The 22,818-nt window shown below is 52.6% G+C and overlaps 1 protein-coding gene across 1 annotated transcript; it reads right to left on the reverse strand.

The window, feature by feature from the left end:
* Window positions 1–360: 360 nt before the first annotated feature.
* Window positions 361–20,841, reverse strand: LOC144737976 (claudin-19-like). Its single transcript, XM_078620892.1, has 5 exons — window positions 19,366–20,841; window positions 15,495–15,721; window positions 10,741–10,905; window positions 9,093–9,177; window positions 361–2,902 (listed from the first exon to the last, which is right to left on the reverse strand). Exons 2-5 carry the CDS (start codon window positions 15,718–15,720, stop codon window positions 2,707–2,709), a joined length of 672 nt encoding a protein of 223 aa, XP_078477018.1. The 5' UTR covers window position 15,721; window positions 19,366–20,841; the 3' UTR covers window positions 361–2,706.
* Between the last annotated feature and the right edge of the window lie 1,977 nt (window positions 20,842–22,818).

Consider the following 22,818-nt stretch of genomic DNA (forward strand, 5'->3'; position numbering starts at 1 on the left):
CATCAAACACCACCATCACACACCACCATCACACACCACCATCACACACCACCATCACCATCACACACCACCATCACCACCATCACCACCATCACACACCACCACCATCACCACCATCAGCACCACACACCACCATCATCACCACCATCACCACCACCACCACCATCACACACCACCATCACTCCCCACCATCACCATCACACACCACCACCATCACCACCATCACACACCACCACCATCACCCCCATCACCACCACAACCACCATCACCACCACCATCACCACCACACACCACCATCACCCCCATCACGTGGAACTGTACAGCAGCAGCAGCGAGCACGGACACTGCACTCTAGACACGTCAGTGGAGGGTGATTTTATTTTAAATAAAAACTCGGGGACAGATCCACGCGGCCACGGGAGAGAGAGAGAGACGCCGAATCGAACTGGACGAGGTCGTGTTGATTAGCCACGTGGGCGCCGCCATTTTGCTGACGTGTCGCTCTTTGTGTCAGAAGCGGCCTCGTCGTCATCACAACCACGTGACAGCACCACGTGACAGCACCACGTGGACATTGAGGGCAACAGACACAGACTCGCGTGTTTAGACAGACGCACAGAGACCCACAGAGACCCATAGAGACCCACAGAGACCCAGACTCAGAGACCCACAGAGACCCACACTCATAGAGACCCACAGAGACCCACACTCATAGAGACCCACAGAGACTCATACTCAGAGATCCACAGAGACCCATACTCACAGAGACCCAGACTCACAGAGACCCACAGAGACCCACAGAGACCGAGACTCAAAGAAACCCACAGAGACCGAGACTCAGAGACCCACAGAGACCCAGACTCATAGAGACCCAGACTCACAGAGACCCACACTCATAAAGATCCAGACTCATAGAGACCCACAGAGATCCAGACTCACAGAGACCCACAGAGACCCACACTCATAGAGACCCACACTCATAGAGACCCACAGAGACCCACACTCATAGAGACCCACAGAGACCCACAGAGACCCACACTCATAGAGACCCACAGAGACCCAGAGACCCATACTGCGCTACGAACCTGGCGACCAGAGTTCGATTCCCGCTCACGGCCAACACCGCCAGTGACGATTATCTGAACCGGTCCTGGGCCTCCCCTAGGTCGACTCAGCCTCAAATGAGTACCTGGCGCGGTGTGTACTTAACATCGCCTCTAGGGAGACAAAGGCGGCCGGGCGTGGTGCTGGCCACCCACCCCCTCGTGTGCCACAGTGCCGGCCTTCATAGGCGCTGCTCGCTAACAGCACTTGCCCCCACAGTCTGTTAAGGCTACATGGGGGATCTTTGTCTTTATATGTACGTGTGTGTGGGTGTCTGTGTGTCTCTGTGGTTGTGTGTCTGTGTGTCTGTGTGTGTTTGTGTGTGTGTGGGTGGGTGTCTCTGTGGTTGTGTGTGTGTGGGTGTCTGTGGGTGTGTGTGTGAGTGTCTGTGGAATTCTGTGGTTGTGTGTGTGGGTGTCTGTGTGTCTGTGTAGTTGTGTGTGTGGGTCTCTGTGTGTCTGTGTGTGTGTGTATGGGTGTCTGTGTGTGTGGGTGTCTGTGTGTGTGGGTGTCTCTGTGGTTGTCTGTGGGTGTCTCTGTGGCTGTGTGTCTGTGTGTCTCTGTGGTTGTATCTGTGTGTCTGTGTGGTTGTGTGTGTGTATGGGTGTCTGTGTCTCTGTGTGTGTGGGTGTCTGTGTGTCTCTGTGGCTGTGGTTGTGTGTGTCTGTGTGTGTCTGTGGTTGTGTGTGCCTGTGTGTGTGTCTGTATAGGTGTCTGTATAGGTGTCTGTATGGGTGTCTGTGTGTCTGTGTGTGTGGCTGTGTGTCTGTGTGTGTGGCTGTGTGTGTGGGTGTCTGTGTGTCTGTGGTTGTGTGTGGGTGTCTGTGTGTCTCTGTGGCTGTGTGTGGGTGTCTCTGTGGTTGTGTCTCTGTGGTTGTGTGTCTGTGTGTCTGTGGCTGTGTGTGTCTGTGTGTGTGTCTGTGTGTGTGTCTGTATAGGTGTCTGTATAGGTGTCTGTATGGGTGTCTGTGTGTCTGTGTGTGTGGCTGTGTGTGTGGGTGTCTGTGTGTCTGTGGTTGTGTGTTCAACTTCTTTGGCACCGTACGTAGGCAGCCGTGGCTAATCAGAGATGCGGGGAAAGGGCAACAACACTTAAGACAACAACACTAAAGACAACAACAACAACAACACTAAAGACAACAACAACAGCAACACTAAAGACAACAACAACACTAAAGGCAACAACAACAACAACACTAAAGCACTTGCTCAGGAAATTAGTCATTAAGCCGTTTCACAGAGTGCACCCCAAAAATAACAATGGACCAATTACATCACAGCGTCACGCGTAATTCCACAGTGCGAGGTTGTTTTTGCAGAGTGCACCCCAAAAATAATAATAAGCCAATTAACATCACAGCATCACGAGTAATTCCTTAGTGATAGGTCGATTTACAGAGTGCACCCCAAAAATAACAATGGACCAATCACATCACAGCATCTCGCATAATTCCACAGTGCTAAGTCGTTTTACAGAGTGCACCCAAATAATATTGAACCAATACATTTGAACCAATCACAGCGCCATACGTAATTCCACAGCGCGAGGCCGTTTTACAGAGTGCACCCCAAAAATAACGATGGACCAATCACAGCGCCGCGTCACACGTATTCCTTGTTGCTGGGGGGCTGGCTGGCCTTGAAGGGGTAGGGGGGGCGGCAGGAGGGGGAGGGGGGGCCCCTTCGACCGTACCCGGGCCCCCCACTCCTCTCGCACGAGCAGCACAGGAAGGAGCCCCCCAACATCGTGAGGCCGGCTGCTGCCCAGCCCACGAAGAGAGCCGAGCCGAATTCAAACCTGCACCCCAAAACACGTCCATTAGTTAGGACGACAACAACAACAACAAAAACAAAACAACGAGCCGAATTCAAACCTGCACCCCAAAACACGTCCATTAGTTAGGACAACAACAACAACAACAACAAAACAACGAGCCGAATTCAAACCTGCACTCCAAAAACACGTCCATTAGTTAGGACAACAACAACAACAACGAGCCGTGACGTGGTCGTTTTACACGGTGATGGTGGTGGTGATGATGGTGATGATGTTGATGATGATGATGATGTTGGTGATGATGATGGTGATGTTGTTGGTGATGATGGTGGTGATGATGATGGTGATGATGAGGGTGATGATGGTGATGATGAGGGTGATGTTGATGATGATGATGTTGTTGGTGATGTTGTTGGTGATGTTGTTGGTGATGATGATGGTGATGATGGTGATGTTGATGGTGATGATGATGGTGATGATGATGGTGATGATGGTGATGTTGATGGTGATGATGGTGATCACGATGATGGTGATGTTGTTGGTGATGATGATGGTGATGATGATGGTGATGATGAGGGTGATGTTGTTGGTGATGTTGTTGGTGATGTTGATGGTGATGATGGTGATCACGATGATGGTGATGATGAGGGTGATGATGATGGTGATGATGAGGGTGATGATGAGGGTGATGATGAGGGTGATGATGAGGGTGATGATGATGGTGATGTTGTTGGTGATGTTGTTGGTGATGATGATGGTGATGATGATGGTGATGATGAGGGTGATGATGAGGGTGATGATGATGGTGATGTTGTTGGTGATGATGAGGGTGATGATGAGGGTGATGATGATGGTGATGATGATGGTGATGATGATGGTGATGATGATGGTGATGATGAGGGTGATGATGAGGGTGATGTTGTTGGTGATGTTGTTGGTGATGATGATGGTGATGATGAGGGTGATGATGATGGTGATGATGAGGGTGATGATGAGGGTGATGATGATGGTGATGTTGTTGGTGATGATGAGGGTGATGATGATGGTGATGATGAGGGTGATGATGATGGTGATGATGATGGTGATGTTGTTGGTGATGATGAGGGTGATGTTGTTGGTGATGTTGTTGGTGATGATGATGGTGATGATGAGGGTGATGATGATGGTGATGATGAGGGTGATGTTGTTGGTGATGATGATGGTGATGATGATGGTGATGATGAGGGTGATGATGAGGGTGATGTTGTTGGTGATGTTGTTGGTGATGATGATGGTGATGATGATGGTGATGATGAGGGTGATGATGAGGGTGATGTTGTTGGTGATGTTGTTGGTGATGATGATGGTGATGATGATGGTGATGATGAGGGTGATGATGAGGGTGATGATGAGGGTGATGATGAGGGTGATGATGATGGTGATGATGAGGGTGATGATGATGGTGATGATGAGGGTGATGATGATGGTGATGATGATGGTGATGATGAGGGTGATGTTGTTGGTGATGATGATGATGATGTTGTTGGTGATGATGATGAGGGTGATGTTGTTGGTGATGTTGTTGGTGATGATGATGGTGATGATGATGGTGATGATGAGGGTGATGATGATGAGGGTGATGATGATGGTGATGATGAGGGTGATGTTGTTGGTGATGTTGTTGATGATGTTGTTGGTGATGTTGTTGGTGATGTTGTTGGTGATGTTGTTGATGATGATGATGGTGATGATGATGGTGATGATGAGGGTGATGATGATGAGGGTGATGATGATGGTGATGATGAGGGTGATGATGATGGTGATGATGAGGGTGATGTTGTTGGTGATGTTGTTGGTGATGATGATGGTGATGATGATGGTGATGATGATGGTGATGATGAGGGTGATGATGATGGTGATGATGAGGGTGATGATGAGGGTGATGTTGTTGGTGATGTTGTTGGTGATGATGATGGTGATGATGATGGTGATGATGATGGTGATGATGAGGGTGATGATGATGGTGATGATGAGGGTGATGTTGTTGGTGATGTTGTTGATGATGTTGTTGGTGATGTTGTTGGTGATGATGATGGTGATGATGATGGTGATGATGATGGTGATGATGAGGGTGATGATGATGGTGATGATGAGGGTGATGTTGTTGGTGATGTTGTTGGTGATGATGATGGTGATGATGATGGTGATGATGATGGTGATGATGAGGGTGATGATGATGGTGATGATGAGGGTGATGATGAGGGTGATGTTGTTGGTGATGTTGTTGGTGATGATGATGATGTTGTTGGTGATGATGAGGGTGATGTTGTTGGTGATGATGATGGTGATGATGAGGGTGATGTTGTTGGTGATGTTGTTGGTGATGTTGTTGGTGATGTTGTTGGTGATGTTGTTGGTGATGATGAGGGTGATGATGGTGGTGATGATGAGGGTGATTATGAGGGTGATGATGAGGGTGATGATGATGGTGATGATGAGGGTGATGATGAGGGTGATGATGATGGTGATGATGAGGGTGATGATGGTGGTGATGATGATGGTGATGATGAGGGTGATGATGAGGGTGATGTTGTTGTTGATGATGATGATGGTGATGATGATGGTGATGATGATGGTGATGATGAGGGTGATGATGAGGGTGATGATGATGGTGATGATGATGGTGATGATGATGGTGATGATGATGGTGATGATGATGGTGATGATGAGGGTGATGATGAGGGTGATGATGATGGTGATGTTGTTGGTGATGTTGTTGGTGATGATGATGGTGATGATGATGGTGATGATGAGGGTGATGTTGTTGGTGATGTTGTTGGTGATGATGATGGTGATGATGATGGTGATGATGAGGGTGATGATGATGGTGATGATGATGGTGATGATGATGGTGATGATGAGGGTGATGATGAGGGTGATGTTGTTGGTGATGATGATGGTGATGATGATGGTGATGATGATGGTGATGATGAGGGTGATGATGAGGGTGATGATGAGGGTGATGATGAGGGTGATGATGATGGTGATGATGATGGTGATGATGAGGGTGATGATGATGGTGATGTTGATGGTGATGATGAGGGTGATGATGAGGGTGATGATGATGGTGATGTTGATGGTGATGATGATGGTGATGATGAGGGTGATGATGATGGTGATGTTGTTGGTGATGATGAGGGTGATGATGAGGGTGATGATGATGGTGATGATGAGGGTGATGTTGTTGGTGATGATGATGGTGATGATGATGGTGATGATGATGGTGATGATGGTGATGTTGTTGGTGATGATGAGGGTGATGATGAGGGTGATGATGAGGGTGATGATGGTGATGTTGTTGGTGATGATGAGGGTGATGATGAGGGTGATGATGAGGGTGATGATGATGGTGATGTTGTTGGTGATGTTGTTGGTGATGATGATGGTGATGATGATGGTGATGATGGTGATGTTGTTGGTGATGTTGTTGGTGATGATGATGGTGATGATGATGATGATGATGGTGATGTTGTTGGTGATGATGAGGGTGATGATGAGGGTGATGATGAGGGTGATGATGATGGTGATGTTGTTGGTGATGTTGTTGGTGATGATGATGGTGATGATGATGGTGATGATGAGGGTGATGTTGTTGGTGATGATGATGAGGGTGATGTTGTTGGTGATGTTGTTGGTGATGATGATGGTGATGATGATGGTGATGATGAGGGTGATGTTGTTGGTGATGTTGTTGGTGATGTTGTTGGTGATGTTGTTGGTGATGATGATGGTGATGATGAGGGTGATGTTGTTGGTGATGTTGTTGGTGATGTTGTTGGTGATGTTGTTGGTGATGATGATGGTGATGATGATGGTGATGATGAGGGTGATGATGATGGTGGTGATGATGATGGTGATCACGATGATGGTGATGTTTATACTCTTTAGTTTTTTCGGTTTAGTCGCGTAGGTAAAAAATAAAAAATGAAAACAACGAAATTAAATCACAAATTAATTAAATAAATGAAAACAAATACATGAAATCACAAATTAAATATAAAAAAAATGAAAACAACCAAATTAAATCACGACGTTTCGGAAGCAACACAAGCCTCCGTCTTCAGGTGGAACCCGCCACAGCAAAATTAGTCGTGAGTGAAGAGCCGTTCAGAGACACGCGATTATAAAGCAGTGGGGGGGGAGGGGGGCGGGGATTAGCTGATCAATAGTCAAGATCAGGGTGAGTGTAAGAGATGTGTGAGGCAGCCAGGGCGGGCAGACATTGGGGTGCCGATGTTAGGGAGGCTCATGGGTTCCTGGGCATCATGCTATGAGGGGGAGGGGTATTGGGGCACTATTGAAACACTGTACGTCAAATGTCTAAGTGATGGTAGTGTCTAAAGCTGGGAGTAAAAGACTGGAAATATGGATAACACTGGTCAACACACTAAGGTATTCCAACGGTTTTAAGGTAATTTTTGGGGTGCTGACTCCAAATCTGGCATCAGTTTTTGTCTATCACATCAGGTTTTTGAGATATCAAATGTTGCATTTTCAATAAAAACTGCGGAAGAAAGATATTAAATAAATGTGGATATCTACATAAAATATTATAAACGCACTATCCTAAAAATACAGCACCATATTTTAACACTAAAGCAGTCACTGACTCGCAACAACTTGCAATCATAAGTGACGGAGTTAATTTCGGGTAAAATCATTGAAAATGGGGAATGCCGATAGCATAAAAATGAGATGTGACAGAGCAAATCTGAGATCAGATTTGGAATCGGCACCCTGAAATTAGTCTAAAACAGCTGCAAACGTCCAGGCCAGAAAATGTTTTTTTTTTTGACCAGTGTATTAAATGTAAACTATAAAGCAGCAAAAGTTTAACGTGGTTAATTGCATCCTTCCAATGATTGCTCAATTTGAATCCATCCTCTCGGTTGAAGTTGTGTCTATGTTTGCGTATGTGGATGGCTTCGTGGAGAAATCTTTGGTAGTATCCAGACGGCTTGCAGAGTACTTTGGTATCGGAGAACACAATATCATGAGAACCTGCCGTGTTGTAACAATGATCAGCTACGGCAGAAGAATTGGTCCTACCGTGTTTCAAATCTGCCTTGTGCTCGCGAATTCGGTCAGAAATGTGTCGTTTCGTTTCCCCAATATAACAGTCACCACAGATGCAACTCAGTTTGTAGACACCGGGGTACTGTGAGTCAGGAATGACATCCTTTACGGATGGGATCAGATCACGGATTGTGTGTACTGTACTGAAACGGACCTGGATCTTGTGTTTGTTTAGAATTTTGGAAATATTTTTGGTAACGCCTGCTATGTATGGCAACGTGATGGTTTTGATCGGAGTCTCAGGGGGCTGTTTCTCCACGGTGGGAGAAACAGCTTTGTGGATAGTGCGGTCCGAGTATCCATTCATCTTCAGGGCCAGTTGTACATGTTTCAATTCACTGGCCAGGTGGTGTTGGTCAGAGATGCAGTGAGCCCTGTGGTATAGTGTGTTGATGAGGGAATTGTTTTGTGCCGGATGGTGGTGGGATTCAGGCTTCAGGTAGGAATCTGTGTGGGTGGCTTTCCTGTAGACAGAGTGTCCCAAAGAGCCATTGGGCCTTCTCTCAAACAGAACATCCAGGAATGGCAGCTCACCATCCTTCTCCACTTCCCTGGTGAATCTGATGGATGGGTGAATGGAGTTGATGTGGTCGAGGAATTGGTTCAATGCCAGGAGGCCACGTGGCCAAATGACGAAAGTGTCATCCACGTTTCTCTTCCACGTGGAAGGACGCAGGGTGGATGTCTGGATAGCGTCTGTTTCAAATGTCTCCGTGAAAACATCGGCTATCACTGGTGACAAGGTGGAACCCATTGGGGTACCCTCATTCTGTTTGTAGAAGGTGCCATTCCAGGTGAAGTACGTGTTGGTAAGGCAATGCCTAACCAGCGCAGGTACATCAGGGTTCAGTTCATGTTGGACTAAGTCGTCAATTATTGTTGTGGTGTCAGGCACTGGAACCTTGGTGAATTGATGGTGATGATGTTGTTGGTGATGATGATGATGTTGTTGGTGATGATGATGGTGATGATGATGATGTTGGTGATGTTGTTGATGTTGTTGATGATGGTGATGTTGAAAATGATAATGATGTTGTTGTTGATGTTGTTGATTGTTGTTGATGTTGTTGTTGATTGTTGTTGATGGTGACATCACCTGGCGTTGGCCGAGGTCGCGGGGTTGTGGAAGTCACGTGACACTCGACTCGCGTACCACGAGACAGCCACGAGGGTGCACGCGCCTGCCAGGCACAGACAAAGGTGCCCTGGATAGCCTCGCGCGGGCTGCTGGGGCAAGTGCCGTTAGCAGCGAACAACAGCATTCACTCACCCACCCACCCACCCACTCACCCACCCACTCACCCACCCACTCACCCACTCACTCACTCACTCACCCACCCACCACCCACTCACTCATTCACTGACTCACTCACCCACCCACTCACCCACCCACCCATTCACTCACTCACCCACCCACTCACTCACCCACCCACTCACTCACTCACCCACTCACTCACTCACCCACTCACCCACCCACTCACTCACCCACTCACCCACCCACTCACTCATCCACCCACCCACTCATTCACCCACCCACCCACTCACTCACCCACTCACCCACCCACTCAGCCACCCACTCACTCACTCACCCACTCACCCACCCACTCAGCCACCCACTCACTCACTCACCCACTCACTCATCCACCCACCCACTCATTCACTCACCCACTCACTCATCCACCCACCCACTCATTCACCCACCCACTCACTCACCACACTCACTCACTCACCAGCACTCACCAGCGCTCACCACCCTCACCACCCTCACCACCCTCACCACACTCACCACCCAGCCACCGCTAGTGCTGGTACTGCAGCCCGCATCTCGGGCTGCCCGCAATGACGTCACCGGCCGTGACGTCGCAAGTCCCGGCACCAACCAACCAGTGACAAGTACAGTCACTACATCACCCCCCCCCTACCAGGGGGAGGGGAGGGGCTACCAGGGGGAGGGGAGGGGCTACCTGTGAGTGGGGGAGGGGCTACCAGGGGGAGGGGCTACCAGTGAGTGGGGGAGGGGCTACCAGTGAGTGGGGGAGGGGCTACCAGGGGGAGGGGCTACCAGGGGGAGGGGCTACCAGGGGGAGGGGCTACCTGTGAGTGGGGGAGGGGCTACCTGTGAGTGGGGGAGGGGCTACCAGTGAGTGGGGGAGGGGCTACCAGGGTGAGGGGCTACCAGTGAGTGAATGAGTGAGTGGGTTACCGAATGAGTGAGTGGGTGAGTGGTTGAGTGAGTGTGTGAATGGGTGACAGAGTTAGTGAGTGGTTGAGTGAATGAGTGGCTGAGTGAGTGGTTGACCGAGTTAGTGAATGAGTGAGTGGTTGAGTGAGTGAATGTGTGAGTGGGTTACCGAGTGAGTGAATGAGTTGGTGAGTGGTTGAGTGGTTGAGTGGTTGAGTGAGTGGGTTACCGAGTGAGTGAGTGGGTGAGTGGTTGAGTGAGTGGGTTACCGAGTGAGTGAATGAGTTGGTGAGTGGTTGAGTGAGTGAGTGAATGAGTGAATGAGTGGGTGAGTGGGTGAGTGGTTGAGTGAGTGTGTGAATGGGTGACCGAGTTAGTGAGTGGTTGAGTGAATGAGTAGCTGAGTGAGTGGTTGACCGAGTTAGTTACCAGGGGGAGGGGCTACCAGGGGGAGGGGGAGGAGCTACCAGTAGGAGGGGCTACCAGGGGGAGGGGCTACCAGGGGGAGGGTGAGGGGGGGGGCTACCTGTGGGTAGGGGAGGAGCTACCAGGGGGGGGCTACCTGCGAGTAGGAAGAGGACCCCCCCCGCCCCGGCGGCTCTGAGCTTGCTGGCCGGGCGGCTGTCGCCCAGCCGCGTGCAGCTGGTGCCCAACACGCAGAGCAGAGCCCCGCCAGCGCCCAGCAGCAGCGAGCACACCATGAGGGCACGTGCAGCCTGCAGGGTGCCTACACACACACACACAGTCACACACACACACAGTCACACAGTCACACACACACACAGACACAACAACAACAACCTCCAGACACACACACAGACACACACACACACAGACACAGTCACACACACAGACACACAGTCACACACACACAGTCACACACACACACAGAGCAGCGCCGCGCCAGCGCCCAGCAGCAGCGAACACACCATGAGGGCACGTGCAGCCTGCAGGGTGCCTACACACACACACACGTCACACACACACACACAGTCACACACACACACACAGACACACAAACACACACACACACACAGACACACAAACACACACACAGACACACACACAGTCACACACACACACAGACACACACACAGACACACACAGTCACACACACACACACAGACACACAAACACACACACAGACACACACACAGTCACACACAGACACACAGACACACACACAGACACACACAGTCACACACAGACACACAGACACACACACAGACACACACAGTCACACACACACACACAGACACACAGTCACACAGACATACAGACACACACACACACAGAGCAGAGCCCCGCCAGCGCCCAGCAGCAGCGAGCACACCATGAGGGCACGTGCAGCCTGCAGGGTGCCTACACACACACAGACACACACACACACAGTCACACACACACACACAGACACACACACAGACACTCACAGACACATAGTAACATACACGCAGACACACACACACAGACACACACACACAGTCACACACACACCAACAACCGCCATTCGCCACTAAGTGGCGGTGACGTCACCACGACGCTTGTGCCAGGCCAAGTGCACCTTGAGGCCACGTGAAGTGTCGAACGTCCGCTGGCAGGAGGTCACGGGGCAGACCCAGCAGGTGCCACGGGTCGACTGACCGAGATGACCGAGATGACTGGCTGATGCACCACCTGTGCCCCCTACTGTGCCAACTTGCTGTGCTTTAGCCACCCGGCGCTCCGCTCGTTGTTGTGAGCGTCGCTCCTCCGCCCTCCGTTGTTGTTGGAGGGCGACTGCCTCCAACTGCCCAGTAGCGTCCTTCACGAGCCTCCTCCACTGAGGCCGATCTTGACACCGCTGGTACCAGTCATCGGCAAGTCCACTCAGCTCCACGTCCTCCTGTACCACATCACTCCATCTCTTCTCTAGCCCGTGCCGCGCCCGTTTAGCCCCCTCGATCCGGCCGAACAAAAGCTGTTTAGGCATGCGGTGGCTGGGCATGCGGGCTACATGACCCAGCCAACGCAGCCTTGCTTGCCGGAGGAGCTCACCAATGGGACTTTACCCAGATCTGTCAAGAATTTGTGAGCTCCTCACAAAATCCAGCCTGATTAAATCCAGGATAGATCGTAGGCAGGCCAGCCTGAATGTTTCCAATCGGCGAAGATGCTCCATTAGGGGGGTCCACGTTTCGCAAGCGTAGAGAAGGGAGGAAATGACTGTGGCCGAGAAGACTTGAAGCTTGATGCAGAGCGACAGATCAGGTAGCTTCCACACAGCGTTACGCAGCCGATGACAAGATATTGCCGCTCGACTGATTCTGAGTGAGACCTCTACTGTCAAACCGAAGCCGGTCATGAGCACACTGCCCAGGTATGGGAAACTCTCCACTCTCTCTACAACTGCCCCATCACCGATTGGGAGTTGTGTGGGTGGAGTGTCCGATGGTACAAAATACCCAGGCAGGTGCTTAGTTTTGGTGAGGCTGATGGTAAAGCCCCACCTCTTAGTGGCACGCTCCAGTCTCAGCAGCAGCGTCTCCAACTCCTCCTCTGAGTGAGCGGCAATTACCAGATCATCGACATACATAACGTGAGCAATAGGGAGCCATCCCTTGACCGCACCAGGGCATTGATCAGCCTCCCATTGTATCTGTACCAAATGGAAATTCCTCCGGTACAGCTATTGAAGGTTTCACGAACTACGCGGTCGAAAAATGTAAAATAATGTGGGAGCCAGAGGACATCCCTGTAGCACCCCAAAGTGTACAGGGAAAGGCTCTGACTCCCGGCCACATAGTTTTACCTGGGCCCGCTCACCATCAAAAAGGTCCTTAATGATCGTGAGCAGAGGGTCAGGGACTCCGAAAGCACGAAGAACAACCCACAGCCCAGGCCTACTGATGGTATCATAGGCCTTGACCAGGTCAATAAAGCAGAGATGTAGGTCTTGTTGGAATTCCCTACACCTCTGCTGTATCAGATTGGGGCTCTGCAAGCCTCTCCTCAGCATGCCTAGCAAGGCGATGTTGAATAATCCTTGCCAGGACCTTTCAAGGCACACTGAGGAGTGAGATGCCCCTGTAGTTGTTACAGTCTGTGTGGTCCCCCTTCTTAAAGAGGGGGACCACCAGGGCATCCTTCCAGTCCTGCGGAACCCGTCCAGTGGTCCAGACTGTTGTTATGATGTCATGTAGGGCAGTCTGTGCACAAACGCCACCCTCCCTCAGCATTTCGCTTGGGAGATCATCTCTGCCCGGTGCCTTGCCTGGTCTCAGACTCTGGATCGCCTTCAGTACTTCCTCAATAGATGGCACCTCAGCCAGCCACTCACAGGGGGTGACTTCTTCCTCCAATATTTGAGGCATTGCAGCCTCAGCAGGGTTATCCCCACTTTGTGCCATGATGTTACCCTGGCTGAGAAATTTCCCATCCTCCAGGACCTCACAGAAATGCTCAGCAAACCTGCAAACCTGTTCCTGTGGGTCGGAAATTGGATCCCCGTTCTTTCCCCTAATGATGGTAATAGGTGTGGCGCTGCAGGTTACTTTTTTGATGGAACAGCGATTTGTGATCGCAGGCCACTGAGGCAGACTCCATCTCCTTAGCAACCCATGACCACCACCCATCCTTGCAGCGCCTCACGGCTCTCCGAACCTCCGAGCGAAGGCTGCGGTAAGCCTCCTCATTCTCCGAAGTGGGATGCTGTAGCCGATGAGAGTGGGCCTGTCGCTTTTTCTCAGCCAGTGTGAACACCTCCTCTGTCAGCCAAGGTCCCTGTGGAGGTCTGCACCGTGTACCCAAAGCAGCCATTGCAGCTGCATGAGCCACAGTCCTAAACCTTGCCCAATTACCCTCGACATCAGGAGGAGTGGGGGACGATGCCAACCCCAGCCGCAAGCGATGATGAAATTCTCGCAACTTTCATCAACTAGCTGAGACCATGCCAATAAGGGTTTGAATGGGGTCCTGGGTGTACACCCACCACCGGAGTGGAAGAATGGCAGGCGCATCTTACAGATGACAAGTTGATGGTCAGTGGGCAGATCAGCTCCACCGTAGGTCCTGGTGTCAAGGACATGGGCCCGCATCCGCTGGTCCGTCACTATGTAGTCCAGCAGATGTTCTTGCTTGGACCCGGCATGCATCCATGATGTTGTGTGGATGCGCCGATGCCGGAAGAGCGTGTTGGTAATTACAAGCCCATGGGCTGCACAAAAGTCTAGCAGCCTCCTACCGTTGTTATTGAGCTGATCTGGCCCATGCCTTCCAATCACTCCAGACCAGGTGCCAGCATCATGACCAACTCAGGCATTGAAGTCACCCAACAAGATGACTCTGTCCCGAGTGGCCACTTTAGCCAGCACCTGTGACAGGAGGTCATAGAAGGCATCTGACTCACAGGCCTTGCCTGCATCCCTCCAAGGATGTTCGTCTTCGGTGGGGGCATAAGTAACCACGACCACCACTCCTCGCCTCCGGTTGATGGGAAGGTGAGCCCAAAGTAGCCTGGGGCTTACAGCTTCCCACACCTCACCGCCACGCTCCCACGCCCCCTTCATTCTTTTGTTCAGAAGAAGAGCCACTCCCTGTTGTTTGGCAGTCTCCTGCCCCGAGTAGAAGACTGTCCACCCCTCATGGTGGCAGGAGCCAGAACCGGTCCACCGGACCTCCTGAATACCGCAGAGATCCAGGCGGTACCGGTCCAGCTCCCGACAGAGGAGTGGCAGCCTCTCCTCCGCAGTGAGCGTTCAAACATTCCACGTGGCCACATGTAGTGGCTTTTTGTTGCTTCTGGAGCCCCGAGGGTAAAGATTTAGTCTCCTGGCTCCGCCAAATGGGGTTTGGCCAGGAGACATCATAGACGCCTGTCCCCCCGGGGCCTCCGATACAAACTTATTAGTTACATTTTTCTCTCCACTCCCTAGCCCCTCCCCCCTCCCCCTATCCCGCTAGCTCCTCCCCCTATCCCCCTCCCCCACCCCTAGCCCCTCCCCCAGCCCTCTAGCCCCTCCCCCTATCCCGCTAGCTCCTCCCCCTATCCCCTCCCCCTATCCCGCTAGCGCCTCCCCCTATCCCGATAGCCCCTCCCCCTATCCCGATAGCCCCTCCCCCTATCCCCCTAGCTCCTCCCACTATCCTGCTAGCCCCGCCCCCTAGCCCCTCCCCCTATCCCACTAGCCCCTCCCACCGTCGATGGAGAACAGCGACTCGTAGAGGCGGCACTGCACGTGCCCCTCCAGCCCCTCCCTCCACTCCCTAGCCCCTCCCTCCACTCCCTAGCTCCTCCCCCTTTCCCCCTAGCTCCTCCCCCTACCCGCTAGCCCCTCCCACCGTCGATGGAGAACAGCGACTCGTAGAGGCGGCACTGCACGTGCCCCGTGCTCTGGGCAGCGCACGACATCCACAGTCCGTCGTAGAGCGCCACCGCCGTGATGATGGCGTCGCCGGCGTAGGAGCTGTAGCGCCACTGGGGCAGCGCCGTCGTGGCCACCGCCGCCGCCCAGCCGCACAGCGCCAGCGCAAAGCCCAGCAGCTGCAGGCCGCCCGTGTGGGACATGCTGGGGGGTGGGTGGGTGGGGTGGTGGGTGAGTTGGTGGGTGGGTGGGTGGGTAGGTTGGTGGGTGAGTTGGTGGTGGGTGGGTGAGTGGGTGGTGGGTGGTGAGGGGTGAGTGGGTGGGTGGGTGAGTGGGTGGGTGAGTGGGTGGGTGAGTGGGTGGGTGAGTGGGTGGGTGAGTGGGTGGGTGAGTGGGTGGGTGGGTGGGTGGGTTGGTGGGTGGGGTGGGTTGGTGGTGGGTGAGTTGGTGGGTGGGTGAGTTGGTGGGTGGGTGGGTGAGACGGTGGGTGGGTGAGTTGACGGGTGGGTGAGTTGATGGGTGGGTGGGTGAGTTGATGGGTGGGTGGGTGAGTCGGTGGGTGGGTGAGTTGGTGGGTGGGTGAGTTGGTGGGTGGGTGGGTGGGTGAGTGGGTGGGTGGGTGAGTGGGTGGGTGAGTGGGTCGGTGGATGAGGTGGTGGGTGGGTGGGGTGGGTGAGTGAGTTGGTGGTGGGTGGGTGGGTGAGTTGGTGGGTGGATGAGGCGGTGGGTGGATGAGTTGGTGGGTGGGTGAGTTTACGGGTGGATGGATGGCTGAGTGAATGGGTGGATGGCTGAGTGAATGGGTCAGCGAGTGGATGAGTGGATGAGTGGGTGGGTGAGTGAGTAGGTGAGTGGATAGGTGAGTGGATGGGTGGAAGAGTGAATGGGTTTGTGGGTGAGTGAACGCGTGAGTTGTTGAGTGCGGAAGGGTGTGGGTAGATAGATGAGTGGGTGGGTGGGTGTATGAGTGAGTGAGTGGGTAGTTTAATGGGTAGGCGAGTAGGTGGGTGAGTCAGTGGGTGGTTGAGTGGGTGGGTAGGTGAGTGGGTGGGTGAGTGGGTGGTTGAGTGAGTGGGTGGGTAGGTGAGTGGGTGGGTGGGTGAGTGGGTGGGTGAGTGAGTGGGTGGTTGAGTGAGTGGGTGGTTGAGTGAGTGGGTGGGTAGGTGAGTGGGTGGGTGAGTGAGTGGGTGGTTGAGTGAGTGGGTGGGTAGGTGAATGGGTGGGTGGGTGGGTGAGTGGGTGGGTGAGTGAGTGGGTGGTTGAGTGAGTGGGTGGTTGAGTGAGTGGGTGGGTAGGTGAGTGGGTGGGTGAGTGAGTGGGTGGTTGAGTGAGTGAGTGGGTGGGTGAGTGGGTGGGTGAGTGGGTGGGTGGGTGAGTGGGTGGTTGAGTGAGTGGGTGGGTGAGTGGGTGGGTGGGTGAGTGGGTGGTTGAGTGAGTGGGTGGGTGGGTGAGTGGGTGGGTGAGTGAGTGGGTGGGTAGGTGAGTGGGTGGGTGGGTGAGTGGGTGGGTGAGTGAGTGGGTGGTTGAGTGAGTGGGTGGTTGAGTGAGTGGGTGGGTAGGTGAGTGGGTGGGTGGGTGAGTGGGTGGGTGGGTGGGTGGGTGGGTGAGTGAGTGGGTGAGTGAGTGGGTGGGTGGGTGAGTGGGTGGGTGGGTGAGTGGGTGAATAATCAGAGCGACGTTATCAATAATCGCCGAGTCAAAATACCGGAGTATAAGACGCACACAGTCACTCACCTACCGGAGTAGAGTTCAAGTTCATGTATTTGGTGTTGCCCTGTGAGCCATTCGGCTCTTGAATCGGGTGCAACCGCAACAAACAAAAAAACATGAACAAGAGAACATCTTAAAGTGACTAAGTGACTGAGCGCAAACAGAAAATCCAAGAAAAGACAGCAAAATATTGCAGACAAAGCACCGTACACCAACGCTGTGTGCAAAATCCCAGTGGGATGCAAGTCAAACAACAACAACCACAAGACAACTTAGATTAAGGCCATCAGTCTAACTCTGTACTACAACAACACAAACATGGCCAAACCAAAAAACGTTGTCGGAATCACCAAAATAAAGCCATGAAAGCAATGAAACAGTGACCATAGGAACTGTGACCGAATTTTCACAATAAACGACAATAACAACATGTACCACCAAACTCATGCAGCCATAGCTGGCTGCAGGAGTCACTCCACAACAGCAGCAGGAGCATCAGTCGGAGTGTCAACATGTGTCAATGCCCCTTTAAGATCAGCGCACTAAATCAAAACACAGATCATAATTTGCAGCGATCATCCGGAGCGAAGCATTTTATTTGAGGCCACTGAATAGCAGTGGCAGCTAGGGCTGTACAACTCCTCTAGAGCATCTTCTTGGTTCTTTCGGTAAAGTCACGTAGAATGGAAATAATAAAATAATAAAATAAAACATTATACAATAATTCTCGCGACGTTTCGGCCACAACGCAAGCAGCCGTCCTCAGGTGAAGACCAGGTCTGTCGAGAAGACAGCGTCTGAATGCATAGTATGGTGTATAGTGAATGTGTATAGTGTATAGTGAATGTGTATAGTGTATAGTGAATGTGTATAGTGTATAGTGAATGTGTATAGTGTATAGTGAATGTGTATAGTGTATAGTGAATGTGTATAGTGTATAGTGAATGTGTATAGTGTATAGTGAATGTGTATAGTGAATGCCATTCAGACGCTGTCTCCCCGACAGACCTGGTCTTCACCTGAGGACGGCTGCTTGCGTTGTGGCCGAAACGTCGTGAGAATTGTATTTTATTATGTTTTATTTTATTATTTTATTATTTCCCTTCTACGTGACTTTACCGAAAGAACCAAGAAGATGAATCCCTGCAGTCACGAAAGAAGCTTTAAATCGAAATGTTGAGTTTGACCCAATGTAGAGATCGCAGCAGTTCAATGCAAATCTTAAGGCCGAGTGATACATTGAGTCAAGCTTCTTCAGTACAATACTTGGGGCTGATGTACACACGATGTCACAGTGATCAAGTAGAGGCAGTATGGTAGCTTTTTAAATCCTTCATATTAAGTTCACTTGCTTGCTTGCGCGCTTACGACCGTGCAAATCTTTCGGTCGTTTTTTAACCCACTTCCCGTGATCCAATCGAGCTGACATTTTGCACACAGACTCGTTGTGCGTGACAATTTATTTTCGTGAAAATTTTTCCCCATAACTTTACACTTTTTAGGAAAAAATAAATTATATTTATTTACCAATTGCTTAATGGGTGGCAGGCAATCATCTGACCCATAGGTGGCAGCCATCTCAAGCCAGAGGACGAGAGGACTCTAGCCGCCACGCATGTAAAGGATTTAGAGTGAAAAACTTTGTTTTTACGGGTTAATTTTTATCAATTCCAAATGGAACATAGGGGGGGGGGGAAACCAATTTTTATTTTGCCTTTTTACCAATATAATCAATGTGATCTTCAAAATTCAGTTTTGAATCAAGAATGACCCCAAGATGCTTATAGATCTTATACACGATGTCACAGTAACCACTCACACGCCGGAGTATAAGACGCACCTACTCATGTGCCGGAGTATAAGACGCACCTACTCACGAGCCGGATTATAAGACGCACCTACTCAAGTGCCGGAGTATAAGACGCAGCTACTCGCGTGCCGGAGTATAAGACGCACCTACTCACGAGCCGGATTATAAGACGCACCTACTCATGTGCCGGAGTATAAGACGCACCTACTCACGAGCCGGATTATAAGACGCACCTACTCAAGTGCCGGAGTATAAGACGCACCTACTCAAGTGCCGGAGTATAAGACGCACCTACTCAAGTGCCGGAGTATAAGACGCACCTACTCACCTGCAGGAGGCGGCTTCGCTGCCTTCGCGACGAGTGTAAGAATCCAGTCCAACCGCCGCCTTAAATACCCAACACTGACCACGCCCACCTCATTAGCATATCTCCGCCCACTCGCGCACAGGCCACGCCCAGGTCATTAGCATATCTCCACTCGTTCCGACCACACCCAGGTCATTTGCATGCCCCCCGCCCACTCGCCACAGGCCACGCCTACCTCATTTGCATGCCCCCGCCCACTCACAACAGGCCACGCCTACCTCATTTGCATGCCCCGCATCCAACTAATTTGCATGCCCCGCCCACTTTGCCACAAGCCACGCCTACTACGCAGAGACCCAAGTATTAGCCCGGGTGGCTCCGTACGGTGCGAAAAAAGTTCAATGTCACAGTACAGTCACGTGCCGGTGACGTCACCACGGCGCTCGTGCCAGGCTATGTGCATGAGGAGGGGGTCACGTGACAGACCCAGCAGGTGCCATGGGTTGTACTGCTGTGCCAGGCTAGGTGCATGAGGAGGCCACGTGACAGACCCTGCAGGTGCCATGGGTTGTACTGCTGTACCAGGCTAGGTGCATGAGGAGGAGGAGGTCACGTGACAGACCCAGCAGGTGCCATGGGTTGACTGCTGTGCCAGGCTAGGTGCATGAGGAGGAGGAGGTCACGTGACAGACCCAGCAGGTGCCATGGGTTGTGCTGCTGTGCCAGGCTAGGTGCATGAGGAGGAGGTCACGTGACAGACCCTGCAGGTGCCATGGGTTGACTGCTGTGCCAGGCTAGGTGCATGAGGAGGAGGAGGTCACGTGACAGACCCAGCAGGTGCCACGGGTCGACTGACCGAGATGACCGAGATGAGTGGCTGATGCACCACCTGTGCCCCCTACTGTGCCAACTTGCTGTGCTTTAGCCACCCGGCACTCCGCTCGTTGTTGTGAGCGTCGCTCCTCCGCCCTCCGTTGTCGTTGGAGGGCGACTGCCTCCAACTGCCCAGTAGCCTCAAGGTGCACCTAGCCTGGCACGGCCCAGTAGCCTCAAGGTGCACCTAGCCTGGCACTGCCCAGTAGCCTCAAGGTGCACCTAGCCTGGCACTGCCCCAGTAGCCTCAAGGTGCACCTAGCCTGGCACTGCCCAGTAGCCTCAAGGTGCACCTAGCCTGGCACTGCCCAGTAGCCTCAAGGTGCACCTAGCCTGGCACGGCCCAGTAGCCTCAAGGTGCACCTAGCCTGGCACTGCCCAGTAGCCTCAAGGTGCACCTAGCCTGGCACTGCCCCAGTAGCCTCAAGGTGCACCTAGTCTGGCACTGCCCCAGTAGCCTCAAGGTGCACCTAGTCTGGCACTGCCCCAGTAGCCTCAAGGTGCACCTAGCCTGGCACTGCCCCAGTAGCCTCAAGGTGCACCTAGCCTGGCACTGCCCCAGTAGCCTCAAGGTGCACCTAGCCTGGCACTGCCCAGTAGCCTCAAGGTGCACCTAGCCTGGCACGGCCCAGTAGCCTCAAGGTGCACCTAGCCTGGCACTGCCCCAGTAGCCTCAAGGTGCACCTAGCCTGGCACTGCCCAGTAGCCTCAAGGTGCACCTAGCCTGGCACGGCCCAGTAGCCTCAAGGTGCACCTAGCCTGGCACTGCCCCAGTAGCCTCAAGGTGCACCTAGCCTGGCACGGCCCAGTAGCCTCAAGGTGCACCTAGCCTGGCACGGCCCAGTAGCCTCAAGGTGCACCTAGCCTGGCACGGCCCAGTAGCCTCAAGGTGCACCTAGCCTGGCACGGCCCAGTAGCCTCAAGGTGCACCTAGCCTGGCACTGCCCCAGTAGCCTCAAGGTGCACCTAGCCTGGCACGGCCCAGTAGCCTCAAGGTGCACCTAGCCTGGCACGGCCCAGTAGCCTCAAGGTGCACCTAGCCTGGCACGGCCCAGTAGCCTCAAGGTGCACCTAGCCTGGCACTGCCCCAGTAGCCTCAAGGTGCACCTAGCCTGGCACGGCCCAGTAGCCTCAAGGTGCACCTAGCCTGGCACGGCCCAGTAGCCTCAAGGTGCACCTAGCCTGGCACGGCCCAGTAGCCTCAAGGTGCACCTAGCCTGGCACGGCCCAGTAGCCTCAAGGTGCACCTAGCCTGGCACGGCCCAGTAGCCTCAAGGTGCACCTAGCCTGGCACGGCCCAGTAGCCTCAAGGTGCACCTAGCCTGGCACGGCCCAGTAGCCTCAAGGTGCACCTAGCCTGGCACGGCCCAGTAGCCTCAAGGTGCACCTAGCCTGGCACGGCCCAGTAGCGGCGTCCTTCACGAGCCCTCCTCCTCCTGCAAGACCACGCTCAGCTGTTTGGGGCCGTCCCTAAATGACGTCACGCACCTAGGCGGGGGGGGGGGTCAGACATTTGTGACGATGTGTGACGAGGGGGGGGGGTTTGAGAAATGTGACGTCACATAAAAATGCCCAACTTTAAGAGACTAGGCTCTAAGGAAAGCTGTCTCGGGTGTGGACCAATCAACTTCAAGGACAGTGCACATTATTATCAGAGTTGTGTTTTTTGTTTGCATTACGACTGCAGGTATTGTGGTCTATGCAAACATGACTCCTCGTAAAAAAGGTGTCAGTTTCGTTGCCAGATAGAAGGGTAAAGAACCAATTATCACGTTCTACTTAGTTAAATAGACTTTGTAATAAATGTTTTATCCTACATCAGAGTGCAGCGCCACATTAACTACGCACTACAATGACAACAGTTTAAAGCGGTTAAATTTCGATTTAAAGCTTTCGTGACTGCAGGGATTCATCTTCTTGGTTCTTTCGGTAAAGTCACGTAGAATTGAAATAATAAAATAATAAAAATAAAACATCATAAAATAATTCTCACGACGTTTCGTCCACAACGCAAGTAGCCGTCCTCAGGTGGAGAACAGGTCTGTCGAGAGACCTGTTCTCCACCTGAGGACGGCTGCTTCACCCACAGCTCCCTCCTTCACCCACAGCTCCCTCCTTCACCCACAGCTCCCTCCTTCACCCACAGCTCCCTCCTTCACCCACAGCTCCCTCCTTCATCCACAGCTCCCTCCTTCACCCACAGCTCCCTCCTTCACCCACAGCTCCCTCCTTCACCCACAGCTCCCTCCTTCACCCACAGCTCCCTCCTTCACCCACAGCTCCCTCCTTCATCCACAGCTCCCTCCTTCATCCACAGCTCCCTCCTTCACCCACAGCTCCCTCCTTCACCCACAGCTCCCTCCTTCACCCACAGCTCTCTCCTTCACCCACAGCTCCCTCCTTCACCCACAGCTCTCTCCTTCACCCACAGCTCCCTCCTTCATCCACAGCTCCCTCCTTCACCCACAGCTCCCTCCTTCACCCACAGCTCCCTCCTTCACCCACAGCTCTCTCCTTCACCCACAGCTCCCTCCTTCACCCACAGCTCCCTCCTTCACCCACAGCTCTCTCCTTCACCCACAGCTCTCTCCTTCACCCACA

The sequence above is a fragment of the Lampetra planeri genome, chromosome 76 (genome assembly GCF_965212315.1).
Source record: "Lampetra planeri chromosome 76, kcLamPlan1.2.h2, whole genome shotgun sequence".
Lineage (NCBI taxonomy): Eukaryota > Metazoa > Chordata > Hyperoartia > Petromyzontiformes > Petromyzontidae > Lampetra > Lampetra planeri.